The sequence below is a fragment of the Symphalangus syndactylus genome, chromosome 5 (assembly GCF_028878055.3).
Source record: "Symphalangus syndactylus isolate Jambi chromosome 5, NHGRI_mSymSyn1-v2.1_pri, whole genome shotgun sequence".
Classification (NCBI taxonomy): domain Eukaryota; kingdom Metazoa; phylum Chordata; class Mammalia; order Primates; family Hylobatidae; genus Symphalangus; species Symphalangus syndactylus.
In genome coordinates, this window is record NC_072427.2 from 89003453 (window position 1) to 89027609 (window position 24157).

The 24157-nt window shown below is 42.5% G+C and overlaps 1 protein-coding gene across 5 annotated transcripts in view; it reads right to left on the reverse strand.

Annotated features, from left to right (window-relative positions):
• Positions 1-24157, reverse strand: part of FAM3B (FAM3 metabolism regulating signaling molecule B) — a 55684-nt gene that overhangs the window by 13306 nt on the left and 18221 nt on the right. For 2 of the 5 annotated variants that reach the window (XM_055279754.2, XM_055279756.2), the window contains exons 2-4: positions 23863-24006; positions 7147-7270; positions 264-322 (exon numbers count right to left, since the gene is read on the reverse strand). In XM_055279754.2, coding sequence (XP_055135729.2) covers positions 264-322; positions 7147-7270; positions 23863-24006 — 327 coding nt within the window. Of the gene's footprint in view, positions 1-263; positions 323-7146; positions 7271-18380; positions 18464-23862; positions 24007-24157 lie in introns of those variants that run through there. The other 3 variants (XM_063639995.1, XM_055279758.2, XM_055279757.2) reach the window with 2 other exon arrangements.

Consider the following 24157-nt stretch of genomic DNA (forward strand, 5'->3'; position numbering starts at 1 on the left):
GAACCCGGGAGGCGGAGCTTGCAGTGAGCCGAGATCGGGCCACTGCACTCCAGCCTGGGTAACAGAGCGAGACTCCGTCTCAAAAAAAAAAAAAAAAAAAAAAAAAAAAAAATAATAATAATAATTGAGTATATAATCTTAAAATGCATTAAAATACAAACCTAGACTAAATCCTGTGCAAAAGTCTTGAAAACCCAAGGTACCTTTGAAAATCTGACCAGAGAGCTTTTAGAGAAGTTTAAAGAAAATGTTTAATAACTTACAGTTGACAATGGCAATGTTTATTCCTCTGGCAACATTTCCCAGCTGTTCTCCCATAAGCCTGAAACGGAGCTAAGCGTCAGTCAAGTACCCAGAGGCGTGCGCCTCTCCCCGCTCCGCGAAGTCTTCACCTGACCGAATGTCAGTCTCATCTGCTGCCCCCCACCTTTTCCTTGAAGGTCTGCACTGGCCCTGGTGCAGCCCCAGAGAACGCCACCCCCATGCTCATCCACACACGTCTGTTCCCAGTGTCTACAGACTCAGTCCCTCAGGGGACCTGGACTCTCAGGGGACCTGGACACTGCATTCAATCTTATAATTTAGACAAACGGCTAGGGGGAAGAAAAACTACCACTTATTTAGCTCGAGACTCTTCACAGATGCACTTTATTGTTAATTTATTATCTATTTACTTATTTAGACAGGGTCTCACTCTGTCACCCAGGCTGGAGTGCAGTTGTGCGATCGTGGCTCACTGCAACCTCTGCCTCTCGGGCTCAAGCAATCCTTCCATCTCAGCCTCCCAAGTAGCTGGAAGTACAAGCATGCACCACCACAACAGGCTAATTTAAAAAATTTTTTTTCTAGAGATGGAGTTTTGCCATGCTGTTCAGGGCGGTCTTGAACTCTTGGGCTCAAGTGATCTGCCCGCCTCAGCCTCCCAAGGTGCTGGGATTATAGACATGAGCCACCGTGCCTGACTATGTCACTTAATTTTTAACCTTTAAACTGTAGAATATGAAATGCCAAATTCAAGAGGATTGTGCCGTAAAATCAGGAAGACTAAATGACTTTCCTGGAGATGATAATTATTGCTGAAGATCACAGAAATTGTGTGTGTGCATGTTGTATACGTGCATGTTCCCATTGTCAAGTGTCAGAATCAATGACATGTTAGCTTTATGAAAAGAATTTGTTGGAAGGCTTCCTCCTTTTTCCATGCTTTGGAATAGAGAACACGGAAATTTAATATTTTGTTTTGACACCTTTACCTAAACACCCCTGTGAGTTTTCTATGCTTAGTGCTTGTTGACAGGTTTAGAGACTATTCCATAATAACTTGAAGCAGAAAGAAATTTCCGATAATAGCAAATTGGCTAATCTAAACCGACTCTCTCATAGAGAAAAGCAGAAAACATGAGGCAAATGTTGTTGCTGCTATCGTTGTTGAAGATCTGGTTGTGTACGTTAGAGACCAAATCAGGTAGTGAAGACTTTCCCAGGCCAAGAGCTGGGAGAAGACTAAATTTCAGGGTGGGAAGTCCAGCATTTAAAGCTACTTTTATTTATTTATTTATTATTGTACTTTAGGTTTTAGGGTACATGTGCACAATGTGCAGGTTTGTTACATATGTATCCATGTGCTGTGTTGGTGTGCTGCACCCATTAACTCGTCATTTAGCATTAGGCATATCTCCTAATGCTGTCCCTCCCCCCTCCCCCCAACCCACAACAGTCCCCGGAGTGTGATGTTCCTCTTCCTGTGTCCGTGTGTTCTCATTGTTCAATTCCCACCTATGAGTGAGAACATGCGGTGTTTGGTTTTTTGTCCTTGCGATAGTTTACTGAGAATGATGTTTTCCAGTTTCATCCATGTCCCTACAAAGGACATGAACTCATCATTTTTTATGGCTGCATAGTATTCCATGGTGTATATGTGCCACATTTTCTTAATCCAGTCTATCGTTGTTGGACATTTGGGTCAACCATTGTGGAAGTCAGTGTGGCGGTTCCTCAGGGATCCAGAACTAGAAATACCATTTGACCCAGCCATCCCATTACTGGGTATATACCCAAAGGACTATAAATCATGCTGCTATAAAGACACATGCACACGTATGTTTGTTGCAGCACTATTCACAATAGTAAAGCTACTTTTAACCAAGGAGAATTTGCTGATTCCAGAAAAGGTGTGTAAGGAAGTGAACAGCCCTTCTGACAACCATGTGAGCCAAGGGAACAGAAGCTGGAAGCCAGGGTCAGGGCCATGTTAAATCTGCCACATCTTATTTGGGCTGGGGTCACAAGGGGTTGAATCCTGAAAGTGAGAGCAAACTGGAAATAAATCAGAGCTTGTATAAACTTCAGCCTAGTTTTTAGTCAACTAGGTGGCCCAGAAAATCTTTAACACTTATTCAGGTCATCCTGTTCTGCTAAAGGGTCCAGGTCCCTGGGAGAAGCAAAGACAATGCCTCAGAAGAAGATATCATCCCATGCCTCAATTTTTTAAAAAAACAGGCGCAGGATCAAATGAAACCTGACACGTGAGGAAAGAAGCCAACACACAAGGAGCCAATGGAAGCAGCAGAAAACAGTAGATAATAGTGACAGACTCGCAGGCACTCTACATGCTAGAGTTATCCAACTCAGACTTTAACTATAATGTATTCAAAAGCACGGTCAATAAAATTAAAAATTTCAGAACTGAAAAGTACCAAAACTGACATGCTGATTTTAAAAAGAACCAGAATAAATTTCTAAAACTAAGATAATATAGTAACCTAAAATCAGTAGTGATTGAATGGGTTTGACAGCAGATTAGGCACAGTGGAAGAGAGAATTAGTAAATGGAAAACAACTCTGTCCACGATAAAGAGCAGAGAGGTAAACAAATGGAAAATACAAAATAGACTATAGGCTATAGAGAATATAGTAGTTATAAGGTCTGACATATGTTTCATTAAGAATCTTAGAAGAAGAGGAGAAAGTGAATGGGCAGAAGACACAAGAGGAGAGAATTTATTAAATTTGATGAAGGACTTCAATACCTACATATTTAAGAAACTCAAAAAAACTCCAAAGAAGATACAACAACAAAAGACACATTGGGGTACAAGTGTTGAAAACCAAAGACAAGGAATCTCAAAGGTGACAGGGATGAGGGCAGTGGGCAGTTACTTTCACAGTAGCAACAATAAGACTATTAGCTGACTTCTCAAAAGGAAAATATAGAACCTAGAAGACAGTGGAATAGTACCTTGAATGTGCTGAAAGAGAATAATGGCTAACACAGCCTACAAAAGTATTTTTCAGGAACAAAGATGAAATAAAGATATTTCAGAGAAACATAAATTGGAAGGATTCACCATCAGCAGAACATGCAGCAGCATTTGCTCTGTGTCTTTTGCTGTAATAAACGTTACCTATAAGTGTAACCTGTTATTGGGTCTTAGGAGTTTTTTTAGAGTATCAACGAATTTGAGGCTAATTGTGAGAATCCCTCTTCAAAAAAACACTCAACAGAAATGTATGTGCACGTGCACCAAGAGACATAAACAGCACTGTTCATAATAACCTCCAACTGGGAATGACTCAAATGTCATTCAACAATAGAATGGATAACTGTAACATATTCATGCAATGAAATATGATGCAGCAATGAACATCTAAGAACAACAGCTACATCCAACATGAAGGATAAATCTCAGACACAAAAGAGTATTTGGTTTATGATTCCATTTATACAAAGTCCAAAACAGACAACATTAAACAAGTGATTAATTAAATAATAGTATTTTGCAATGCATGCTTAGGCAGTAAAACTACCAAGAAAAGTGAGGAAATAAATCACCATAAAAAAAAATCCAGGTTACCATTGGGCAGGAAGGAAACAGGAAGCTGCATTTGGGAAGGGGTACACAGAGGGCTTAGGGAGTGCTAGTTATAGTCTATTTCTTAACCAGGATGGTGGTTACACAAGGGTTCACCTTATCATAATTTATTACAAACTGATATATTCGTAAGGTTATTCATTGCAGCATTATTGGTAATACCAAAAGATATCAAACATCAGAAATGCCTATCAGTGCAGAACTAGTTGAATAAACTATGACACATCCATGCTATGGAATACCACATATCAATAAAGGAAATGAGGAAAAGCCTTATGTACTGATATGGAGTAATCTCTTTTTTTTTTTTTGAGACGGAGTCTTTCTCTATCGCCCAGGTTGGAATGCAGTGGCGTGATCTTGGCTCACTGCAAGCTCTGCCTCCCGGGTTCACGCCATTCTCCTGCCTCAGCCTCCCAAGTGGCTGGGACTACAGGCGCCCGCCACCACGCCCGGCTAATTGTTTTGTATTTTTTTTAGTAGAGATGGGGTTTCACCATGTTAGCCAGGATGGTCTCGATCTCCTGACCTCGTGATCCGCCCGCCTCGGCCTCCCAAAGTGCTGGGATTACAGGCGTGAGCCACCGCGCCCGGCCTATATGGAGTAATCTCTATTAACTGTTAAGTGAAGAAAACCAAGGTCAAAACTGTGTATAGAGTTTACCACCTTTTATGTAAGAAAGGATATATACGTGTGTGTACATGTGAGTGTATAATGTGTATACATGTGTATATACACATATATGCACACATATTCATACACACATACATATGTTCACATGTATACCTGCACATATATACATGCATATAAAAATATACATAGGTATGTATTAATTATATATATATATATATATATATAGCTTATTTTTTGCCATTAAAAAATACTGGAAGAATAAATCAAAAACTAATTAAAAAAATTAATGGAGATGGGAACAGGAGGTGGGGAGAAAAGGTGGAGAATATAGGGAAGATTTCTCTGATCCTCCTTTTTTGGGACATGTAACTTTCAAACATAATGTTGATTTCTGAACTGCATAAATATATATTCAAAAATTAAATGAAACCCAAAGAAAGACAAACCTATCATTGAAAGCAAATGGAAATTAATCCAATTTCCAATGTAGTAAAATAACTACAGGGAAAGTAATTATTTCATATGACTTTGGTCATTGCTATGAGTTGAATGTTTGTCACCTCTCAAACTCATGTGGAAATTTCATTGCTATTCTAACAGTATTAAGAGGTGGGACCTTTAGGAGGTGATTAGGCCATGAAGACTCTGTCATCCTGAATGCATTAATGCTGTTATCACAGGAGTGGGTGGGTCCCTTATAAAAGGACAACTTTGGCTGGGTGCGGTGGCTCACGCCTGTAATCCCAGCACTTTGGGAGGCTGAAGCAGGCAGATCAGGAGGTCAAGAGATCGAGACCATCCTGGCCAACATGGCGAAACCCTATCTCTACTAAAAATACAAAAATTAGCTGGGCATGGTGGTGTGCACCTGTAGCCTCAGCTACTTGGGAGGCTGAGGCAGGAGAATCGCTTGAACCCAAGCCGAGATGGCACCACTGCACTTCAGCCTGGTGACAGAGTGAGACTCCGTCTCAAAAAAAAAAAATGACAACTTCAGTCCCCTTTTGCCTCTCTCTTTCTTTCTGCTGGAGCTGGGACACCCTTCTACTTCTCCTACCTTGAACATCAGAACTCCAGGCTCTCCAGCCTTTAGACTACAAGACTGATACCAGCAGACCCCCCAACTCCTATAGATTCTCAAACTGAGGATTACACCATCTGCCTCTCTGGTTCTGAGGCTTTAGTACTTGGACTCAGCCATGTTACCAGCATCCCAGCGTTTCCAGCTTGCAGATGGCCTGTCATGGGACTTCTTGGCCTCCATAATTGCATGAGCCAATTTCTCTAATAAATAAATCCACTCTTTCCTTTCTCTTCTTACCTCCCACCACCATTGGCTCTGTCTCTCTGGAGAGCCTTGATTAATATAGACATCTGACTCTTTATACCCTTAATAAAACATTTTTAAATCTATAAGGAACTGCAAACAACATTTTTTAACTTCACTCAGTAGTTGTATTGTTAGTAGTCTTGGTATCGTAATTTGAAGGCAAAGGTTAATAGTACTAGGAACCAAGATTCTCAGTGTAATGGAAGAGTTAAAATGTAAAATCAAAGAACTTAAGGGGGTAAGACTCCCGCACTGTTGAATTTGAATTGTAAATGCTAATGTAAATTCATGATTTAGAAACTAATGCATTGCTTGGTTCTGTCCACTAAAAGTGCTTAAGAGGAACCCTATCAAGGGCCCATGAGTGTCTGGATTTCAGTTTCTAAATACTACGTCCCATTAAGGAACTGTCTCTTTAGAGAAATGGCTGATTTCAGTCTGAACGAAGAAAGACTCGGCTGAGTTTAGCTGTTCTATATATCAAGGAAGCACTAAAAAAATAAAATAAAATAAAATAAAAAAATAAAAATGGGGCCCACTCAAGAAGAAACAGATAATTTAAGTAGTGCTGTTACTTATTACATCAATTAAATTTGCAGTTAAAAACCTCAAAACAAACCCCTCCAGGCCAGGATGACTTGGTTGGGAAATCACACCAAATATTTAAAGAAGAAATATTATCAATCCTATATGGATTTTCCCAAAATATTGAAGAAGTGTAAAGTACGGACTGCAAACAGAAACAACACTTGCTTTAATCCAGGAAGGTGAGGATCATAAAATAAAACTAAGAAACTATCAGCTGAATTTTCATGTTCCCATGACTTTGAAGGACTTTGCCACATACTCAAAGTAAAGTAGTCTAACTTTGCTTTTTAAAGTAGTCTAACTTTGTTCAGAGCCCATCTGGCCCCGAACACCCCTGAGGCTCTCATGCCCCCACATCCCCCACACACCTTTCACTGCATCACTACTGATCCCTACTCAGATCCCAAAGTAGTTGTCTATCATCACCCATAGAACCCACAGGGCTGTGCTCACTTCAGATTTAAATCCTAAGTATAACTGCAGTCAAATGAAACCGTAACACCATTAAACAAAAGACACATACAGCCATTAGAGACAATCAGCTCCTTCCCTGGTGAATACAGCGGAGCTTTCTCATTTCCACTTGGATGCTCTCAGCCTTTTGCCCGAGACCAATGACATATGGTTCTCTCCTACGGGCAGAACTGCTGCTTGGTCAGCCTCAGGGAAGGAGCAAGAATCAGTAGGATAGCTTTATTTTCCTTCTAAATGCTGGTACTTACAGCTTATCCTCAAAGCAGATTTTGGCGTACTTGTTTCTGCCACCTCCGCTGAGTAACCTGTAGGCATAGGTGTCAGATGGGCAAGGAGTCCAGTGGTCACATTTTTGCCTTTTGGGGACTGGGGCTGTAATGAATAAGAAAGTATACAGCCGTTAACATCCCACAGTAATTTACAGATGCACCTGCTGCTTGGTGGAGAACACCAGCGCTTCATCCCAGAAACTCTAAGCAGCGGTGGGAAAGCCTGAGGGGGAGGGTTTCCAGACTTCACTGAGAATTCCCCTAAAGACACAAAGCACACTGGATGGGATTTTATTTTAAAGTGACAAATAAGCAAAGAGGGAGAGGGGTACTGAGTAGGCATAACAATTTCAAAAGGGCTGGGAATCACTGCCCATGGCTGCCCATTGTGACATTCTTGGTGGGCAATGTAATTTGCAATACAATAAAAGAAAGATTACAGGGGTCTAAGAGAGCTGGTGAGCAAAGACAGCCATCTGTGGAGCATCTATAAAGCTTCTGCATCTACACAGCCTTAGACACCTTAAACACACACACATCACACAACATGCCACATACACTATAAACACACACATCATACATATCATACAACACACCACATGCTCAACACACTGACACCCACACCACACATGCATACACACACACCACATGATGTATCACACACACCATATACAGCACACATTCACACACATCATGCAACATACTGCACATCTCACACACACACCATGTACTGACCACACACATATGCACACCATACCATATAGACACACACACCATACATGTACACACACACACCACACCACTCCTACACACATCCCCTCCCCCAACACACACCATATCACATACAGACACACATACACTCTATACCACATACATCTGACCACCACAGCTGACCCACTCTCCTTTCAATTGAGTGTGAGGAACTGAGCTTTTTGCCCGGGATGCTACGATGTCAGATCCTGGAGATATCTCTCCTAGCATCAGCATCCCTATTTCACAGGGGTCAGCAATTTGGGAGGATTGAGGGACCTGAGGCTGGAATGCAAGGAGCCCACCTGGCCCTGAACACCCCTGAGGCTCCCATGCCCCCACAGCCCCCACACATCTTTCACTGCATCACTACTGATCCCACTCAGATCCCAGAGGAGTTGTCTGTCATCACCCACAGAACCCACAGGGCTGTGCTCACTTCAGATTTAAATCTAAGTCTGCAGAAAGGAATTCAGAAAGCACTCTCTCACCTTAAGTTTGAGTAGAGACATGGCTCTATTTTATGAATTACTGTACTCTTAGCACCTTAAACTAAGAAGTATAGTCAGCAAAATGGTAGATTATCCATAAAATATCACAAGTAAAGAATCAAAATATACCACTATAGAAAATCATATAATCAGAAACAAAGACAGCAAGACAGGAAGAAAGGAACAAAGGATGTACAAAACAACCAGGAAACAATGAACAAAATGGAAGTAGTAAAGCCTTATCTGTCAATAATTACCTTAAATGTAAATGAATTAAATTCTCTAATCAAAAGACACAGATTAGCTCGACGGATTTAAAAACAAACACAAAAAACAAAACCCAACTATATGTTGCCTATAGGAGACTCACTTCACCTTTAAAAAAAATGTATAGATTGAAAGTGAAAGGATGGAAAAAATACTCCATGCAAATGGAAACCAAAAGAGAGCAGGGATAGCTATATTTACATTAGTTTAAATAGACTTTAAGTCAAACTTTTAAAAAAGACAAAGATGGTAATTATATGATAATAAAGGAGTGAATTCATCAAGAAGACATAATAATTGTGTGTGTGTGTGTGTGTGTGTGTGTGTATATATATATATACATATGCACCAAACATCAGAGCACCAAAATGCAAAAATTAAGAGATCTGAAGGCAGAGATAAACTGTAATACAAAAATAGTAGCTAATGTCAATACCCCACTTTCAACAATAGACAGATCAGCCAGGCAGAAAATTTTTTAAAAATTAAATTTTGTCTTAGTCTGTTCAGGCTGTTTTAAAAAAGTACCTTAGGCTAGGCAATTTGTAAATAACACAAATTTATTTCTTAAACTTCTTGTTTCTTTTGAGATGGAGTCTCACTCTGCTGCCCAGGCTGGAGTGTAGTGGTGTGATCTCAGCTCACTGCAACCTCCACCTCTCAGGTTGAAGTGATTCTCCTGCCTCACCCTCCCAAGTAGCTGGGACTATAGGCACGCACCACCACATCTGGCTAGTTTTTGTATTTTTAGTAGAGATGGGGTTTTGCCATATTGGCCAGGCTGGTCTTGAAATCTTGACCTCAGTTGATCCACCCACCTTGGCCTCCCAAAGTGCTGGGATTACAGATGTGAGCCACCACGCCTGGCCTATTTCTTAAACTTCTAGAGGCTGAGAAATCCAAGGTCAGGGTGCTAGTAGATACAATGTCTGATGAGGGCCCATTTCTCATAGACTGCACCTTGTTGCTGTGTCCTGGCATGGTGGAAAGGGGAAAACATGCCCCCTTCAATCTCTTTTATAAGCGTGCTAATACCATTCATAGAGGCTCTAATCCCATTCGTAAGTCTTCATGTCTTACTTTCCACAGGCCCTACCTCTTAATACTGTCAGATGAGTAATGAGGTTTCAACATATAAATACTGGTGGGACATCAACACTCAGTAGAGGAGACTTGAATTGCTCTTTATACCAAAAGCATCTAATAGACATATACAGAGCATTCCATCCAGCAGCAACAAAATATCCATTCTTCTCAAGCACACATGGAATGTCTTCCAGGACAGACCATGTGTTAGGTCACAAAACAAAACTTAATAAATGTAAGAAGACTGAAATTGCATCAAGTATCTTTTCCTACTACCATGGTATGAAACTAGCAATCAATAATAGAAGTATATTAGGCCATTATCCCATTGATATAAAGAAATATCTGAGACTGGGTAATTTATAAAGAAAAGAGATTTAATTGGCTCATGGTTCTGCAGGCTGTAAAGGAAGCATGGTGCTAGCAGCTGCTTAGCTTCTGGGGAGGCCTCAGGAAACTTACAATCATGGTGGAAGGCAAAGGGGGAGCAAGGCCAGTGCAGGAGCAATAGAGAGTGAGGGTGGGAAAGAGGTGCCACACACTTTAAAACAACCACATCTCATGAAAATTCACTATTATGAGCACTGTATCAAGGGGATGGTGCTAAACCATTCATGAGGAATCCACTCCCGTGATCCAAACACCTCCCACCATGCCCCACCTCCAACAACAGGGATTAAAATTTGACATGAGACTTGTTGGGGACACAACTCCAAATCACATCATTTTGCCCCTGGTCCCCCAAATATCTTGTCCTTCTCACATTGCAAAATACAATCATGCCTTCCCAATAGTCCCCCAAAGTCCAAAATCACTCCAGCATTAACTCAAAAGTCCAACGTCCCAAGTCTCATCTGAGATAAGGCAAATCTCTTCCACCTACAAGCCTGTAAAACCAAAAATAAGTTAATTACTTCCAAGATACAATGGAGGTACAAGCAGTGGGTAAAATATTTCCATTTTAAAAGGGAAAAAATCAGCCGAAAGAAAGAGGCTATAGGCCCCACACGAGTCCAAAACCCAGCAGGGCAGTTATCAAATCTTAAAGCTCCAAAACAATCTCCTTTGATTTCATGTCTCACATCCAGCGTACACTGGTGGGAGGGGTGGACTCTCAAGGCCTTGGGCAGCTAGTTACACCCCAGTGGCTTTGCAAGGCTCAGTCCCTGAGGCTGCTCTCACAAACTGGCATTAAGTTTCCGTGGCTTTTCCATGCTGAGGGTGCAAGCTGCTAGGATCTGCCCCTCTGGGGTCTGGAGGATGGTGGCCCTCTTCCCACAGCTCCACTAGGCAGTGCTCCAGTGGGGACTAGTGTGGAGGCTCAAACCCCACATTTCCCCTTTGCACTGTTCTAGTAGAGGTTCTGCCCCAGCAGCAGCTTCTGCTTGAGCACTCAGGATTTCCCATATGTTCTCTGAAATTTAGGTGGAGCCTCCCAAGCATTAACTCTTGCATTCTGTGCACCTGCAGGCTTAATATCATGTGAACGCCCTCCAGGCTTATGGCCTGCACCCTCTGAAGCAGCAGCTTGAGCTGTACCTGGGCCCCTTTGAGCCACGGCTGAAACTAGAGCTGCTGAGATGCAGGGAACAGTGTCTAGAAGCTGAACAGGTTAGTGGGGCCCTGGGGCTGACCCATGAAACCATTCTGTATTCTTAAGCCTCTGGGCCTGTGTGACAACAGGGGCTGCTGCAAAGGTCTTTGAAATGCCCCTGGGGCCTTTTTCCCATTGTCTTGGCTAATAGCACTTGGCTTCTTTTTATTTATGCAAATTTCTGCAGCCTGCTTCAATTCCTCCTGTGAAAATAGGCTTTTCTTTTCTACCACATGGCCAGGCTGCACATTTTCCAAACTTTTATGCTCTGCTTCCCCTTTAAATATAAGTTCCAACTTTAGGTCATTTATTTGCTCACACTTATAAGCACAGGTTGTTAGAAGCAGCCAGGCCATATCTTAAATGCTTTGCTGCTTAGCAATTTATGCCATCAGATACCCTAACTCATCACTCTCAAGTTCAGAGTTCCACAGATCCCTAGGTCAGGGGCACAATGCAGCCAAGCTCTTTGCTAAGGCATAATAAAAGCGACCTTTGCTCCATTTCCCAATAAGTTCCTCATTTTCATCTGAGACTTCATCAACCTGGCCTTCACCATCCATCTCATTATCAGCATTTTGGTCACAACCATTCAACTAGTCTATAGGAAGTTCCAAACTTTCCCTCATCTTCTTGTCTTCTGAGCCCTTCCAAACTCTTCCAACCTCTGCCTGTTACCCAGTTCCAAAGCTGCTTCCTCATTTTCATATATCTTTATAGCAATGCTCCACTCCTATGTACCAATGTTCTGTATTAGTCCATTCTTGCACTGCTATAAAGAAATATCTGAGACTGGGTAATTTAGAAAGAAAAGGGTTTTAATTGGCTCACAGTTCCACAGGCTGTACAGGAAGTATAATGCTGGCATATTCTCAGCTTCTGGGGAGGCCCCAGGAAACTTACAATCATGGCAGAAGCCAAAGGGGTAGCAGGCATATCACATGGCCAGAGCAGAAGCAAGAGAGAGAAGAGGGAGGTACCACATATTTTTGAACAACAAGATCTCGTGAGAACTCACTCGTTATCATGAGAACAGCACCAAGAAGATGGTGCTAAACCATTCATAAGAAATCCACTCCCATGATGCAATCACATTTCACCAGGCCCCATCTCCAACATTGAGGATTACAATTCAGCATGAGATTTGGTGAGGACACAGATTCAAGCCATATCAAAAAGTAATTTCAGAAAATTCAAAAATATGTAGAAATCAAACAACATTGGCTTCTGAACGGCCAATGGATCAAAGAAGAAATTAAAAGGGAGATTAAAAACTATCTTGAGACAAAAAAATAAAACCAGAAACACAACATATCAAAACTTATGAGATACAGCAAAACAGTTCTAAGAGAGGAGTTTATGGTAATAAACGCATATATTAAAAAAAGTCTCACGTAAACAACCTAAGGTTATACATCAAGAAACTAGAAAATGAAGAACAAACTAAGCTCAAAGTTAGCAGAAGGAAAAAAATGACGACAATCATAATAGAAGTACATGAAATGGAGACTAGAAAAACAATAGAAAGGTCAAAAAAACAGACTTGATTTTTTGAAAAGAGATAAAATTGACAAACCCTTAGCTAGACTGAGAAAAAAAGAAAGAGAAGAGTCAAATAAAATCAGTAATGAAAGAGCAGACATTACCACTGATACCACAGGAACACTGAAGTATCATAAGAGAGTATTGTGAACAATTATACACCAAAAAAAGGAACAGACCAATAAATGTAAGGAGGCTAAGTCAGTAATAAAAAGTCTCCCATCAAAAAAAATCCCAGGACCAGATGGCTTCATGGCTGAATTTTACCAACCAATTAAAGAACTAATACCAATCAATTTCAAACTCTTCCAAAAAATTGAAGAGGAGGGAATGCTTCCAAACTCACTTTATGAGGCCAGCATTACCCTGATACCAAAGCCAGACAAGGGCACTACAAGAAAATAAAAGTGTAGGTCAATACCCTGGATGAACATAGATGCCAAATTCCTCAACAAAATATTAATACTAGCAAACTGAATTCAACAAGACATTAAAAAAATCATTCACCATATGTATTAGTCCATTCTTGCATTGCTATAAAGAAATATCTAAGATTGAGTAATTGATAAAGAGGTTTAATTGGCTCATGGTCCTTCAGGCTTTACAGAAAGCTTGGTACTGGCATATGTTTCACTTCTAGGGAGGCCTCAGGAAGCTTACAATCACAATCATGGTGGAAGGTGAAGGGGACAGGCATGTCACATGGTGAAAGCAGGACTAAGTGAGATAGAGTGGCAGGGGGAGATGCCACACTCTTTTAAATGACCAGATCTCATAAGAACTCACTATCATGAAGGCAGCACCAAGCCATGAGGCACGCACCCTCATCATCCAAATACCTCCCTCCAGGCTCCACCTCCAGCACTGGGAATTACAATTCCAAATGAGATTTGGGCAGGGCCAAATATCCAAACTAAATCGCCATGACCAAGTGGCATCTGTCCTTGCAAGGACAGATGCAAGGATGATTCAACATACACAAATCAATAATGTGATCACCACATCAACAGAATGAAGGACAAAAACTGTATGATAATGTCATATGGTTTAGACAGAAAATAGAAGCAAGAAAAGAACTTGACAAAATTGAAATCCTTTTGTGATAAAGGAATGTTCCTTAACACAATAAAGACCACATATGAAAAGCTCACAGTTAACATCATAATATCAACTCAAGTTGATGGAGAAAGGACAGTCTCTTCAATAAATGGTATTGGGAAAACTGGATATCCATATGCAGAAGAATGAAATTAGATCCTTACCTCACACCACATAAAAAGTCAACGCAAAATAAATTAATGACTTAACCATAAAACCTGAAACTATGAAGTTACTAGATAAAATATAAGGGAAAAGCTCCATGATGTTGGTTTGGGCAATGATTTGGGGAATATGCCCTAAAAGCACAGGCAACACAACAAAAATAGGCAAAGGGAATTACATCAAACCAAAAAGCTTCTGCACAGCAAAGGAAACAATCAATGGCGTGAAGAGACAACCTACAAAATGGGAGAAAATATTTGCAAAGTGTAAATCTGATAAGTGATTAATATCCAAAACATACAAGGAACCCAAACAACCAATAACAAGAAAATAAAAAACCTGATTGAAAAATGGATAAAGAACTTGAATAAAGATTTTTCCAAAGAAGACATACAAATAACTAAAACATATATGAAAACATGTTCAATATTACTAATAATCAGGGCAATGCAAACGCATGATGAGATATCAGCTCACACCTGTTAGAACAGCTATTACTAATAACAGGAAAGATAATGAGTGTTGGTGCAGATGTGGAGCAAAGAAAACCCTATATGCTATTGATGGAATGTAGATTAGTATAACCATTATGGAAAAACAGTATGGAAATTCCTCAAATAATTAAAAGTAGAATATATGATAAAGCAATCTCACATCTGAGCATATATCCAAAGGATATGAAATCAGTATGTCAAAGAGAGATCTGCACTCCCAGGTTCACTGCAGCATTATTCACGATAGCCAAATACGGAATCAACCTATGTGCCCATCGATGAATGAATGAATAAGGAAAATGTGGTACAACAGAGTGTACAATAGAATACTATTCAGCCTAAAAGAGAAGGAAATCCTGCCATTTGTGACAATGTAGATGAACATGGAGGACATTATGCTAAGAGAAATAACACACCCACAGAAAGACAACTACCACGTGTTCTCACCCACATGCGGAATCTAAACAAATTGAACTCATAGAAGCAGAGGGTAGGATGGTGAGAGGAGAATGGTACTTACCAGTGGCCAGAGGTTCAGGGGTTTGGGAAGATGTTGGTTAAAATGTACAAAGTTTCAGCTACACAGGAGGAATAAGTTCAAGAGATCTCTTGCACATCATGGTGACTACAGTTAATAACAATATATAGTGGTCCTCCTGTTATTCACAAGGGGTACATTCCAAGATGCCGAGTGGATGCATAAAGCCACAAATAGTACAGAACCCTATAGATACCAGTTGGGTATATCTTATCCAAAATGCTTGGGACCAGCAATGTTTCAAATTGTTTTGGATCAGCAATGTTTCAAATTGTTTTGGATCTTGGAATGTTTGCATTATACTTACCAGTTGAACATCCCCAATCTGAAAATCCAAAATCCAAAATGCTCCAATGAATATTTCCTTGGAGTGTCATGTTGCTGCTCAAAAAGTTTTGGATTTTGAAGCATTTCAGGTTGTGTGTTTTCAGATTTGGGATGCTTTACCTGTATTATGTTTTTTTTTTTTTTTTTCCTATACAGACATGCCTATGATAGTTTAATTTACAAATTAGGCAGAGTAAGAGATTAACAACAATTAACAATATAGTTTAATTTATAAATTAGTTGGAGTAAGAGATTAACAACTAACTCTAATAAAGTTATGTGAATGTGGTCTCTCTCAAAATATCTTACTGTATTTACTGAAGTTCTTAGCAAATTCAGCAAATGATTTTTTTCTTTCCTTATGAAATTGAGAGCTTTCACCTTTTCACTTAAAGAAAGCACTTTCCAGCTGGGCGTGGTGGCTCATGCCTGTAATCCCAGCACTTTGGGAGGCTGAGGTGGGCAGATCACCTGAGGTCAGGAGTTCGAGACCAGCCTGGCCAACATGGCAAAACCTCGTCTCTGCTAAAAATACAAAAATTAGCCAGGTATGGTGGTGAGCACCTGTAATCCCAGCTACTTGGGAGGCTGAGGCAGGAGAATCACTTGAACCCAGGAGGCAGAGGTTGCAGTGAGTCAAGATGGTGTGACTGCACTCCAGTTTGGATGACAGAGCATGACTTCATCTCAAAAAAAAAAAAAAGGAAGAAAGAAAGAAAGCACTTTCCGGCTTCTCTTTGGCGTATCCAAGTTGACAGCACCTCTACTCTTGCTCTGTGGAGCCATTATTCAGTAAAATAAAGGTGACTTGAACACAGATACTGTGACAGTCAATCTGATGACCAGGCTGGCTCCTAAGTGACTAATAGGCAGGGAGTGTGTACAGCACGGAGATGCTAGACAAAGGGACGATTCAGGTCCCCCGTGGGATGAGGCAGGACAAGGTGAGAAGGTGTGAGATTACATCACACTAATCAAAATGACACACAATTTAAAACATATAAATTGCTTTTTTCGGGAGTTTTCCATTTAGTATATTTGGACTGTGAATGGCCAAGGGTAAGTGAAGTCACAGAAAGCAAAACCACAGATAAGTGGGGGGAACTACTGTATTGTATACACGAAAATCACCATGAGAGTAGATTTTAAGTGTTTTCATCACATAAAAATGCTAAATATGTGAGGTGATGCATGTTAAGTGGCTTGATTCGGCCATTCCACAACGTATACGTATATCAACACATGCTGTCAATGAATTAATTAAAGATAAAAGCTATCACGACCAGGGCAAACAGCACTGGTGCTGGAAGGGCCTGCTGGAGAAAACTGGGCACACAGAGGTGCTGTGACATCAGAGCAAGCTGCCAGGGCCGAGCTGGACGTGGTCTGGGTTTTTTTGATGACCACAGTCCTCCGTCCCCAGTAGGTGAAAACACAGAGCTCTCCCGGGAGTGCTCACACCAACCCTGCAGGCTGGCTCCCCTCCTTCAGACCTTCCTCCTTGCCTGCTCCGTCTCATCTGAACACTCCAGCTCCCCCCAGTACCACCCAGCCCCACTCCCTGTTTTATTTTATTCTTCTTAGCAGTTAACACTCAAATAACCTACAGTTTCTCTTCCCTTTTTAAAAATTCTCAGCCAGGCACGATTGCTCATGCCTGTAATTCCAGCACTTTGGGAGGCCAAGGCGGATGGATCTCCTGAGGTCAGGAGTTTGAGACCAGCCTGGACAAAGTGGTGAAACTTTTCAAATAATTAACTTAATGTTTTTTTTTTTTTTTTCAAATAATTAACTTAATTTTTTCTTCAATCTCCAGATACCTAAATTTAAAGCAAGTGTCTAATTGCTCATATGAAAACGTGCTATAAATGGACTATTTTTTCCAGTGTTTCTACATTTTTGGACACTCTGTCTTTAGTGCCTTTTTTTCAATTTAATAATTATGCTCATTACTTAGTTATTCGCCTGAAAACACGTTGAATATAGCATTTGAAAATGTAACTAACAGTTTAAAAGTAGGTGTGTCCTGGTTCCCAACTTTGCAGACACCCTGTGTATGGGTACTCAATTCAGAGAGAATACACGAATGGGAATACTCAGGAATCCTCCCTGGAGCCCACGCTCCCCTTTAGTGTAGGTGACCTGTTCCCTTCACAAGCGCACAGACCTGTCTGCTTTCCCGTGGGCAGTGCTGTTCTCAGCACGACAGCTCTATGGTTTATTTAACCAGGCCCTGCTGTCAGAGACTTATGAATTGTGTCTCAGAAACACTTCCAGGTCCTCTTGTCATCATCAGGATGCTGCAGGGAGTAAACTGGATACAGAATCCTCTCAGCTGGAGGATGAAGAGGACTCGTGTCTCTATACAGACACACTGTGCATGCTGACAGGTGTGGTATGCTTACTCACAGAGGTGGATGGCATGCCACATCCATGGCCCTGATGGTTCCTAAAAGATAAAACCACCTCTGCATCCCAGAGGGTATGGTCATTAGGACAACAGTACGGCAGCAGCTTAGCACAAGAGGTAGCAAGGGAAGATAGAAAAGGTAGTTTTACTTTGTGGTAAAGCCAGCTGAACTATTACAAGTGAGCAAATGGTCTGAAGACACCACAAAGAGGCAAAGAGAAGATCCCCACCATGAGGGTATGAAACTAGAAATTAATCACAGGAGTAATTTCAGGAAATCTACAAATATGTAGACACTTAACAACCAATGGGTCAGAGAAGAAATTAAAAGGAAATTAAAAAATGTCTTAAGACAAATGGAAATGGGAATGCAAGGTGAATAAGGCAGCGTCTCTTTGCAACTAAACTGGTATAAATATCTGGTCCTCATATTTCTCCAACCTCTACTAACCTTTGGGATGATTCTGGCTCCTGTGCAAGTCACACATTCTGGTCAATAAGCCTCAAAAGCAACACAGGAAGCAGAAGTTAAGCCTAAATTCAAAGTTAAACCTTTAATTAATAAGGGAGGAGAGGATAACAAAGCCAAGGAGTACTTCTTTCCAGAAATGGTGGAAAGATTTATAAAATAATCCGTGTTTTGTGATTTAGCTAAGGGCTGTGCCTGCAAACATATCCAATAATAGTTTTGACCTAAAAATACATTTTTCATTCTAAAACTAGCAGTAAATGCTTTCCAGGTAAAGTTTATTTCAGATGCATTAAATATTTCTTTTAAAAGCACCCTGGGAGGCTGAAGGGCCACAGGACACCCGGGCCTTCCTCCCACCTGACATCCTCATTCTTTGTTTTCTGACTTTCCATGGCTCTGGCACCAATAGGCACTGGGAGCCTTCGCAATGATCAAAGGGCACCAGGCCTGGCCTCAATCCCATGACAGGTTCCCAAGGCAGAGGCAGCAGCTGCTAAACTTAGGTGAAGGGAAAGGAGGAGCTTGGGTGAAAAGGGCCCTAACTGGAGAACAGTGGGCTGGGTTCTAGCCTAACTTGCTCCTGTTCCTCCTCCTACCTCAGGGGCTGGGGCTCAGGGTGCACAGGCCTACACAGACCTGCCCAGCACTCCCACCCTTGGACCCAGGACACTCACCCAAAGGGCTGGTGCCGGAGTCTCCAGCGGGGCCATTGTGGGGGTTCCATAGGGATGCTCTCCCCAGGGACTCCTCCTACGGGATCGGCAGCAGAACGAGCAGGTCCCCACGCCAGGGCCTGGCAGCCCGTCACCCAGGAGCATGGCCTCCTCCCCAGCTTCCAGACTTGCAGCCCCTGGCGCTCTGCAAAGTGAGAGTCCTGTTTCGTGTGGACACCTGCAGGAGGGCTTTCCAGAAGGGAGGTGTTTGATGTGCCTCATATCCTCCAGGGAGTGTGTGGCTTTAGTGACTAAGGGTGACATACAGATGGGCGTTTGTGTTTCCTCACAGGGCCTGGGAGTGGGCAGGGAACCCAAGTGTCATTTTAAAAAAGAGTCAGTAGCTTTCCAAGTCCTCCATCCACTTCCCGGAAGCACAAAGCGTCACCACGTGCATGAAGAAAGAAGACCATGTTCCTCACTCAGCGTGGGGTTGGAGGGTGGACACAGCTTCTGGGAAAACAGCTCTTTCCAAACCTGCCTGGAGAACCACATCTAGGTCTTCAGTGCTTTCCCTGAAATTCCTTCCCCCAAACAATCAAAAGGTAAAGTTCATGTGGCTTACGTAGAAGCCAGTGTCCTAGCCAGGGAGAAAGGTGGACGTTCTATTTAGTCTCCTGTTTCTTATGCCTCATGAAAAGCTGGTTTGTTTCAGACTGAAAGCCCTCAGCAGCAACACCATTCCCTAGGATGCAGTCAGCCTTCTGCTATCAGTTTCAGTCTGAGAAATTATTCTCTTGCTGAGGAAAATCCACCTGATTCCTCATCCTTATGGGCAGCTCCTGGTTTATAATACAATAGCTGCTTTACCCAGCTCTGAAAGTAGCGACAGCAATGAGAACCTAGCTATGGAGCTCGCACAGCCTTGCATCCAGACTCTCCTGGTGGCTTTCCCCAGATGTGCTGTAACCACAGGAATGTGTAGATTGGGACTTGGAAGGGTGGAGAGGAGGTTTTATGAAATTTAGATACAAATCACAAAGAACCTTAGATTTAAAAGAAACCAGGCCCGGTGCGGTGGCTCACGCTTGTAATCCCAGCACTTTGGGAAGCCGAGGTGGGTGGATCACGAGGTCAGGAGATCGAGACCACGGTGCAACCCCGTCTCTACTAAAAATACAAAAAAATTAGCCGGGCGTGGTGGCAGGCGCCTGTAGTCCCAGCTACTCGGAGAGGCTGAGGCAGGAGAATGGCGTGAACCTGGGAGGCGGAGCTTGCAGTGAGCCGAGATTGCGCCACTGCACTCCAGCCTGGGCGACGGAGCGAGACTCCATCTCAAAAAAAAAAAAAAAAAAAAAAGAAACCATAGCGATCGTTTAGTTCCAGGACGGTCAAATTTGGCTCTGTATGAAGCCAAGTTTTAAAACAAATTAAAATAAATACAGGTTCTTGGCTTCCACCCTGGACCTAGGGAGCTTTGAATTTCCCAGACTGGGGTCCAGGAATCTGTCTTTTAAAAATACAGTTTCCTAAATCTTCCTGATTTAGGAACTATGATCTCATTTTAACTCCTATAAATGAGGAAGATTATTCCAGAGGGTAGGAGATCAATGCAAAGTCACTAGAAATATTGAGTTATGAAATGAGATCCTGTCAATATAGAGCAGGCAAACAAAGAAGGTGGCTGTTTGCATATGGCATTTTGACCATTTCAACTAGCTCATTGTTCTATAGGAGATTAAAAGTCCAGTCTGCAAAAACCAAAGACCAGAAGCCATCAAAGAGTGTTTGTTTCTCTGCTAATCAATGCTAATGATTTATTAGGTGCCTCTGAGTACAGTGAAGGTAGTATGGCTGGGTGTGCATTTGGCTAAGGGAATCCACTGTCAAAAGTTGCTGAACTCCCCCTGCCCCGGGTTGGTGGCCATTCCCAGCAGTGTGTCACCTTTAGTAAGCCTTAAGCCTTTGCCACCACATGAGAGTAGCATTGCTCCTATACGCCTTTAGCCAGGGGGCACTGCAGTGAATCCTACACAATGTGTTTCTGGGATAATCCTGGGTTTTACTAAAGAAAGCGATATTTCAGAGGACATGGCACCATCGGAGGTAGATGTCATCTCAGAACTGGAAAGAGCCTTAGGTATAGGTGGCATCTGCTATGCACCCTCACTGACAGATGAGGAACAACTCCAAGATGTTAACAGAGACTTAGTGGCAAGATTAGCATTACATGTTAGTTTTCCTGACTTGAACTTCAGGGCTACCTCAACTATAGCCATTTAAGAGTTGCCAGTTCATTTCGTCTTGGTTGAGAGTCTAGGGAGGTGACTGAACACAGCTGATGTGCTTGGTTTAGTTCTGTTTTACAAGACTTTCTGAGAAAATGATGACCCTCCCTAAGGTCTGAGTATATGCAAGACAAAGTCAGCAGGGTGCTGTTTCTAGGGCTCTCCCCTGAAGCTCACCTGTACAGCCTGGGGCTCTAAACTAGATTCACTTTTACTCATTCACAAACATTTATTAAACACCGGGAACTGGCCTAGATTCTACAGGTAGAGCATGAATAGAATAGCTCACACACAAATAGAAGAGGCAGAAAGTAAAGTCAAAGAAGATCTTTTTTTTTTTTTGAGACAGTCTCGTTCTGTCACCCAGGCTGGAGTGCAGTGGTGCCATCTCAGCTCACTGCAACCTCCACCTCCCGGGTTCAGATAAAAACACCCAGTCATAGTCAATTCCTATGAAGTTATTTTTTCTCCTTTTTTTGGCCATAAAAGGTAATTCATCTGAAAAGAAATGGTTTTTACAGAAGTATTTTACCATTACCCAGTTTTTTATGTTTGTGCAAATTGATTTTTTATACTTTATTTTTGTATTAAAAATATACCAGCATATGTATTTCCAGTGAAATTTTGAAAAGGCCACAGTTTACTATCTGAGTGTTCCACAGTTTTCCAACATATTTTTAAATAAATCCTTCGAAATTTCACCCCTTCCCAATTGGAGTTGTATTCCAAATGCATATATATGTTTTTTGTTTTGTTTTGTTTTTGTTTTTTTTTTTTGAGAAGGAGTCTGCCACTCAGGCTGGAGTGCAGTGGCGCAATCTTGGCTGACTGCAACCTCCACCTACTAGATTCAAGCGATTCTCCTACCTCAGCCTCCTGAGTAGCTGGGATTACAGGCACCTGCAACCATGCCCAGCTAATTTTTGTATTTTTAGTAGAGACAGGGTTTCACCACATTGGCCAAGCTGGTCTGAACTCTTGACCTCAGGTGATCCACCCGCCTCGGCCTCCCAAAGTGCTGGGATTACAGGTGTGAGCCACTGCGCCAGGCCCCAAATGCATGTTTTTGTTCAACATACGCTGCACATTAAGTTTCTTTGTTCAGTTTCCTAACATTATGGTTTAGCTTTTAAGTTCTTCTCTAGTAGACTCTGAGGTTCTTAGAAGTAAAGGATGAACCTTAAAACACGTGCACTCAGACCATGGCCCAGAGAGGGATGCTGTTACTAAATATACCTGCCTTGCAGGAATGAGGGCCTGGGGTATCAGAGCTTCTCCTGTTTCAAGAGATGCTGTAACATGGAGTTTTATGGGAGATCTCTTGATTTTAAAATATTTGGCCATATTTTATGTGTTTTGCTTTTAGACAAATCTTGTCTCTGACAGGTCTGTCTCTGGGCCCCCAATTTGCAACTCGTGCTATGGACTGAATGTGTCCCCCCAAAATTCCCATGTCAGAACCTAATCCCCAGTGTGCTGGTGTTAGGAGGTGCGGCCTTTGGCAGGTGAAGCCTTCAGGAATGGGAGTAGTGCCCTGATGAAAGGGGCTTCAGAGACCTCGTTTGCCAGAAGGAGCCATCTACGAAGCAGAATGCAGGTCCCCACCAGACACGAAATCTGCAGGTACCTTGATCTTGAACTTCCCAGCCTCCAACACTGTCAGAAATAAATGCGTTGTTTATAAGGCCCCCAGTCTATGGTATTCTCTTACAGTAATCTGGGTGGACTAAGTCACGATGCTCCCAGACTGGCACACAGCCCTCAGAACCGAGCATGGCCCACTCCCTTGCTTCACTGAGATGCTTCTCAATTGTCACCTCCTTCTCAGAGGCTTCCCCCGCCCATCCTCTCAAATCTCATTTGTTCGTGTGTTAAGCTGTCACCTCCCCTCACTAGGGTATCAGTGCCAAAGGGGCAGGGACCTCGTGTGCTTGTCCTCCATCTCTCCTTAGCTCCTGGACATGCCCAGCACACAGCAGGCTCTCAGAAAACCCACTTTGATTGTGGGGAAGGACAGAAAGCAGCCGCTCTACAGAGAGCTGGGCCTTTCCTAAGCTGATGGTTGAGGGCATCTGTTGACCAACATACAATGTCTGACCTTTCTTTCACATCTACTCTGTTACTCGCTCTTGCTTCCCAAGACTTTACAGAAGGTTTCCCAACAGCTGTTCAGTCTGATAGAAACCTTAAAATGATTCTGGAGCTCAGAACCTGGACCCTCCTGTGCTTCCCAGGGGAGGAAGCCAAGATCTGGGCGGAAAGAGCACAGTTCAAGGTCAGGCTGCAGGTTTGTGCTGGTAACCAGAAGCCACGCTGTTCTAGTCTCACATAGGGTCAGCAGCGGCATGTGCCTTGGAATGGCGTGGGACCTAAATGAGTAACTGCAAAATGCTTCTCTCCTCCTCCTTCCTGATATAAAGCCATCAGGGGCCCCCAGCCTCCAGCTGGGACAGAAACCACCACTCCTTCCTCTGCACACAAGCCATGAAGGCAGCCGTCTGCCCCAAGCACGGCACTCACCTTTGAGGACAGGCCTCTCCCCGATGCTGCGGATGCTATAGGCAGCACTGGACAGGGGTGCATCTGGAATGAGCTCTGCGAGCAGGTATCCCAAATACCAGGCACACAAGGAGGCGAAGACCAGGAACACCACCTTGAGCAGGCCTGCAGAGAGGACACCAAGCAGCTGCTGTGAACGACTTGGTGGCAGCCCTGGCCCTTGGCTCTCCCCATCCCCCCTGTGGCTTTTCATCCCCGCCCAGTGTCAGGGGACTGCGCTATAGGCACAGCGCTCCTGGGAGGAGGCTCCCAGGGT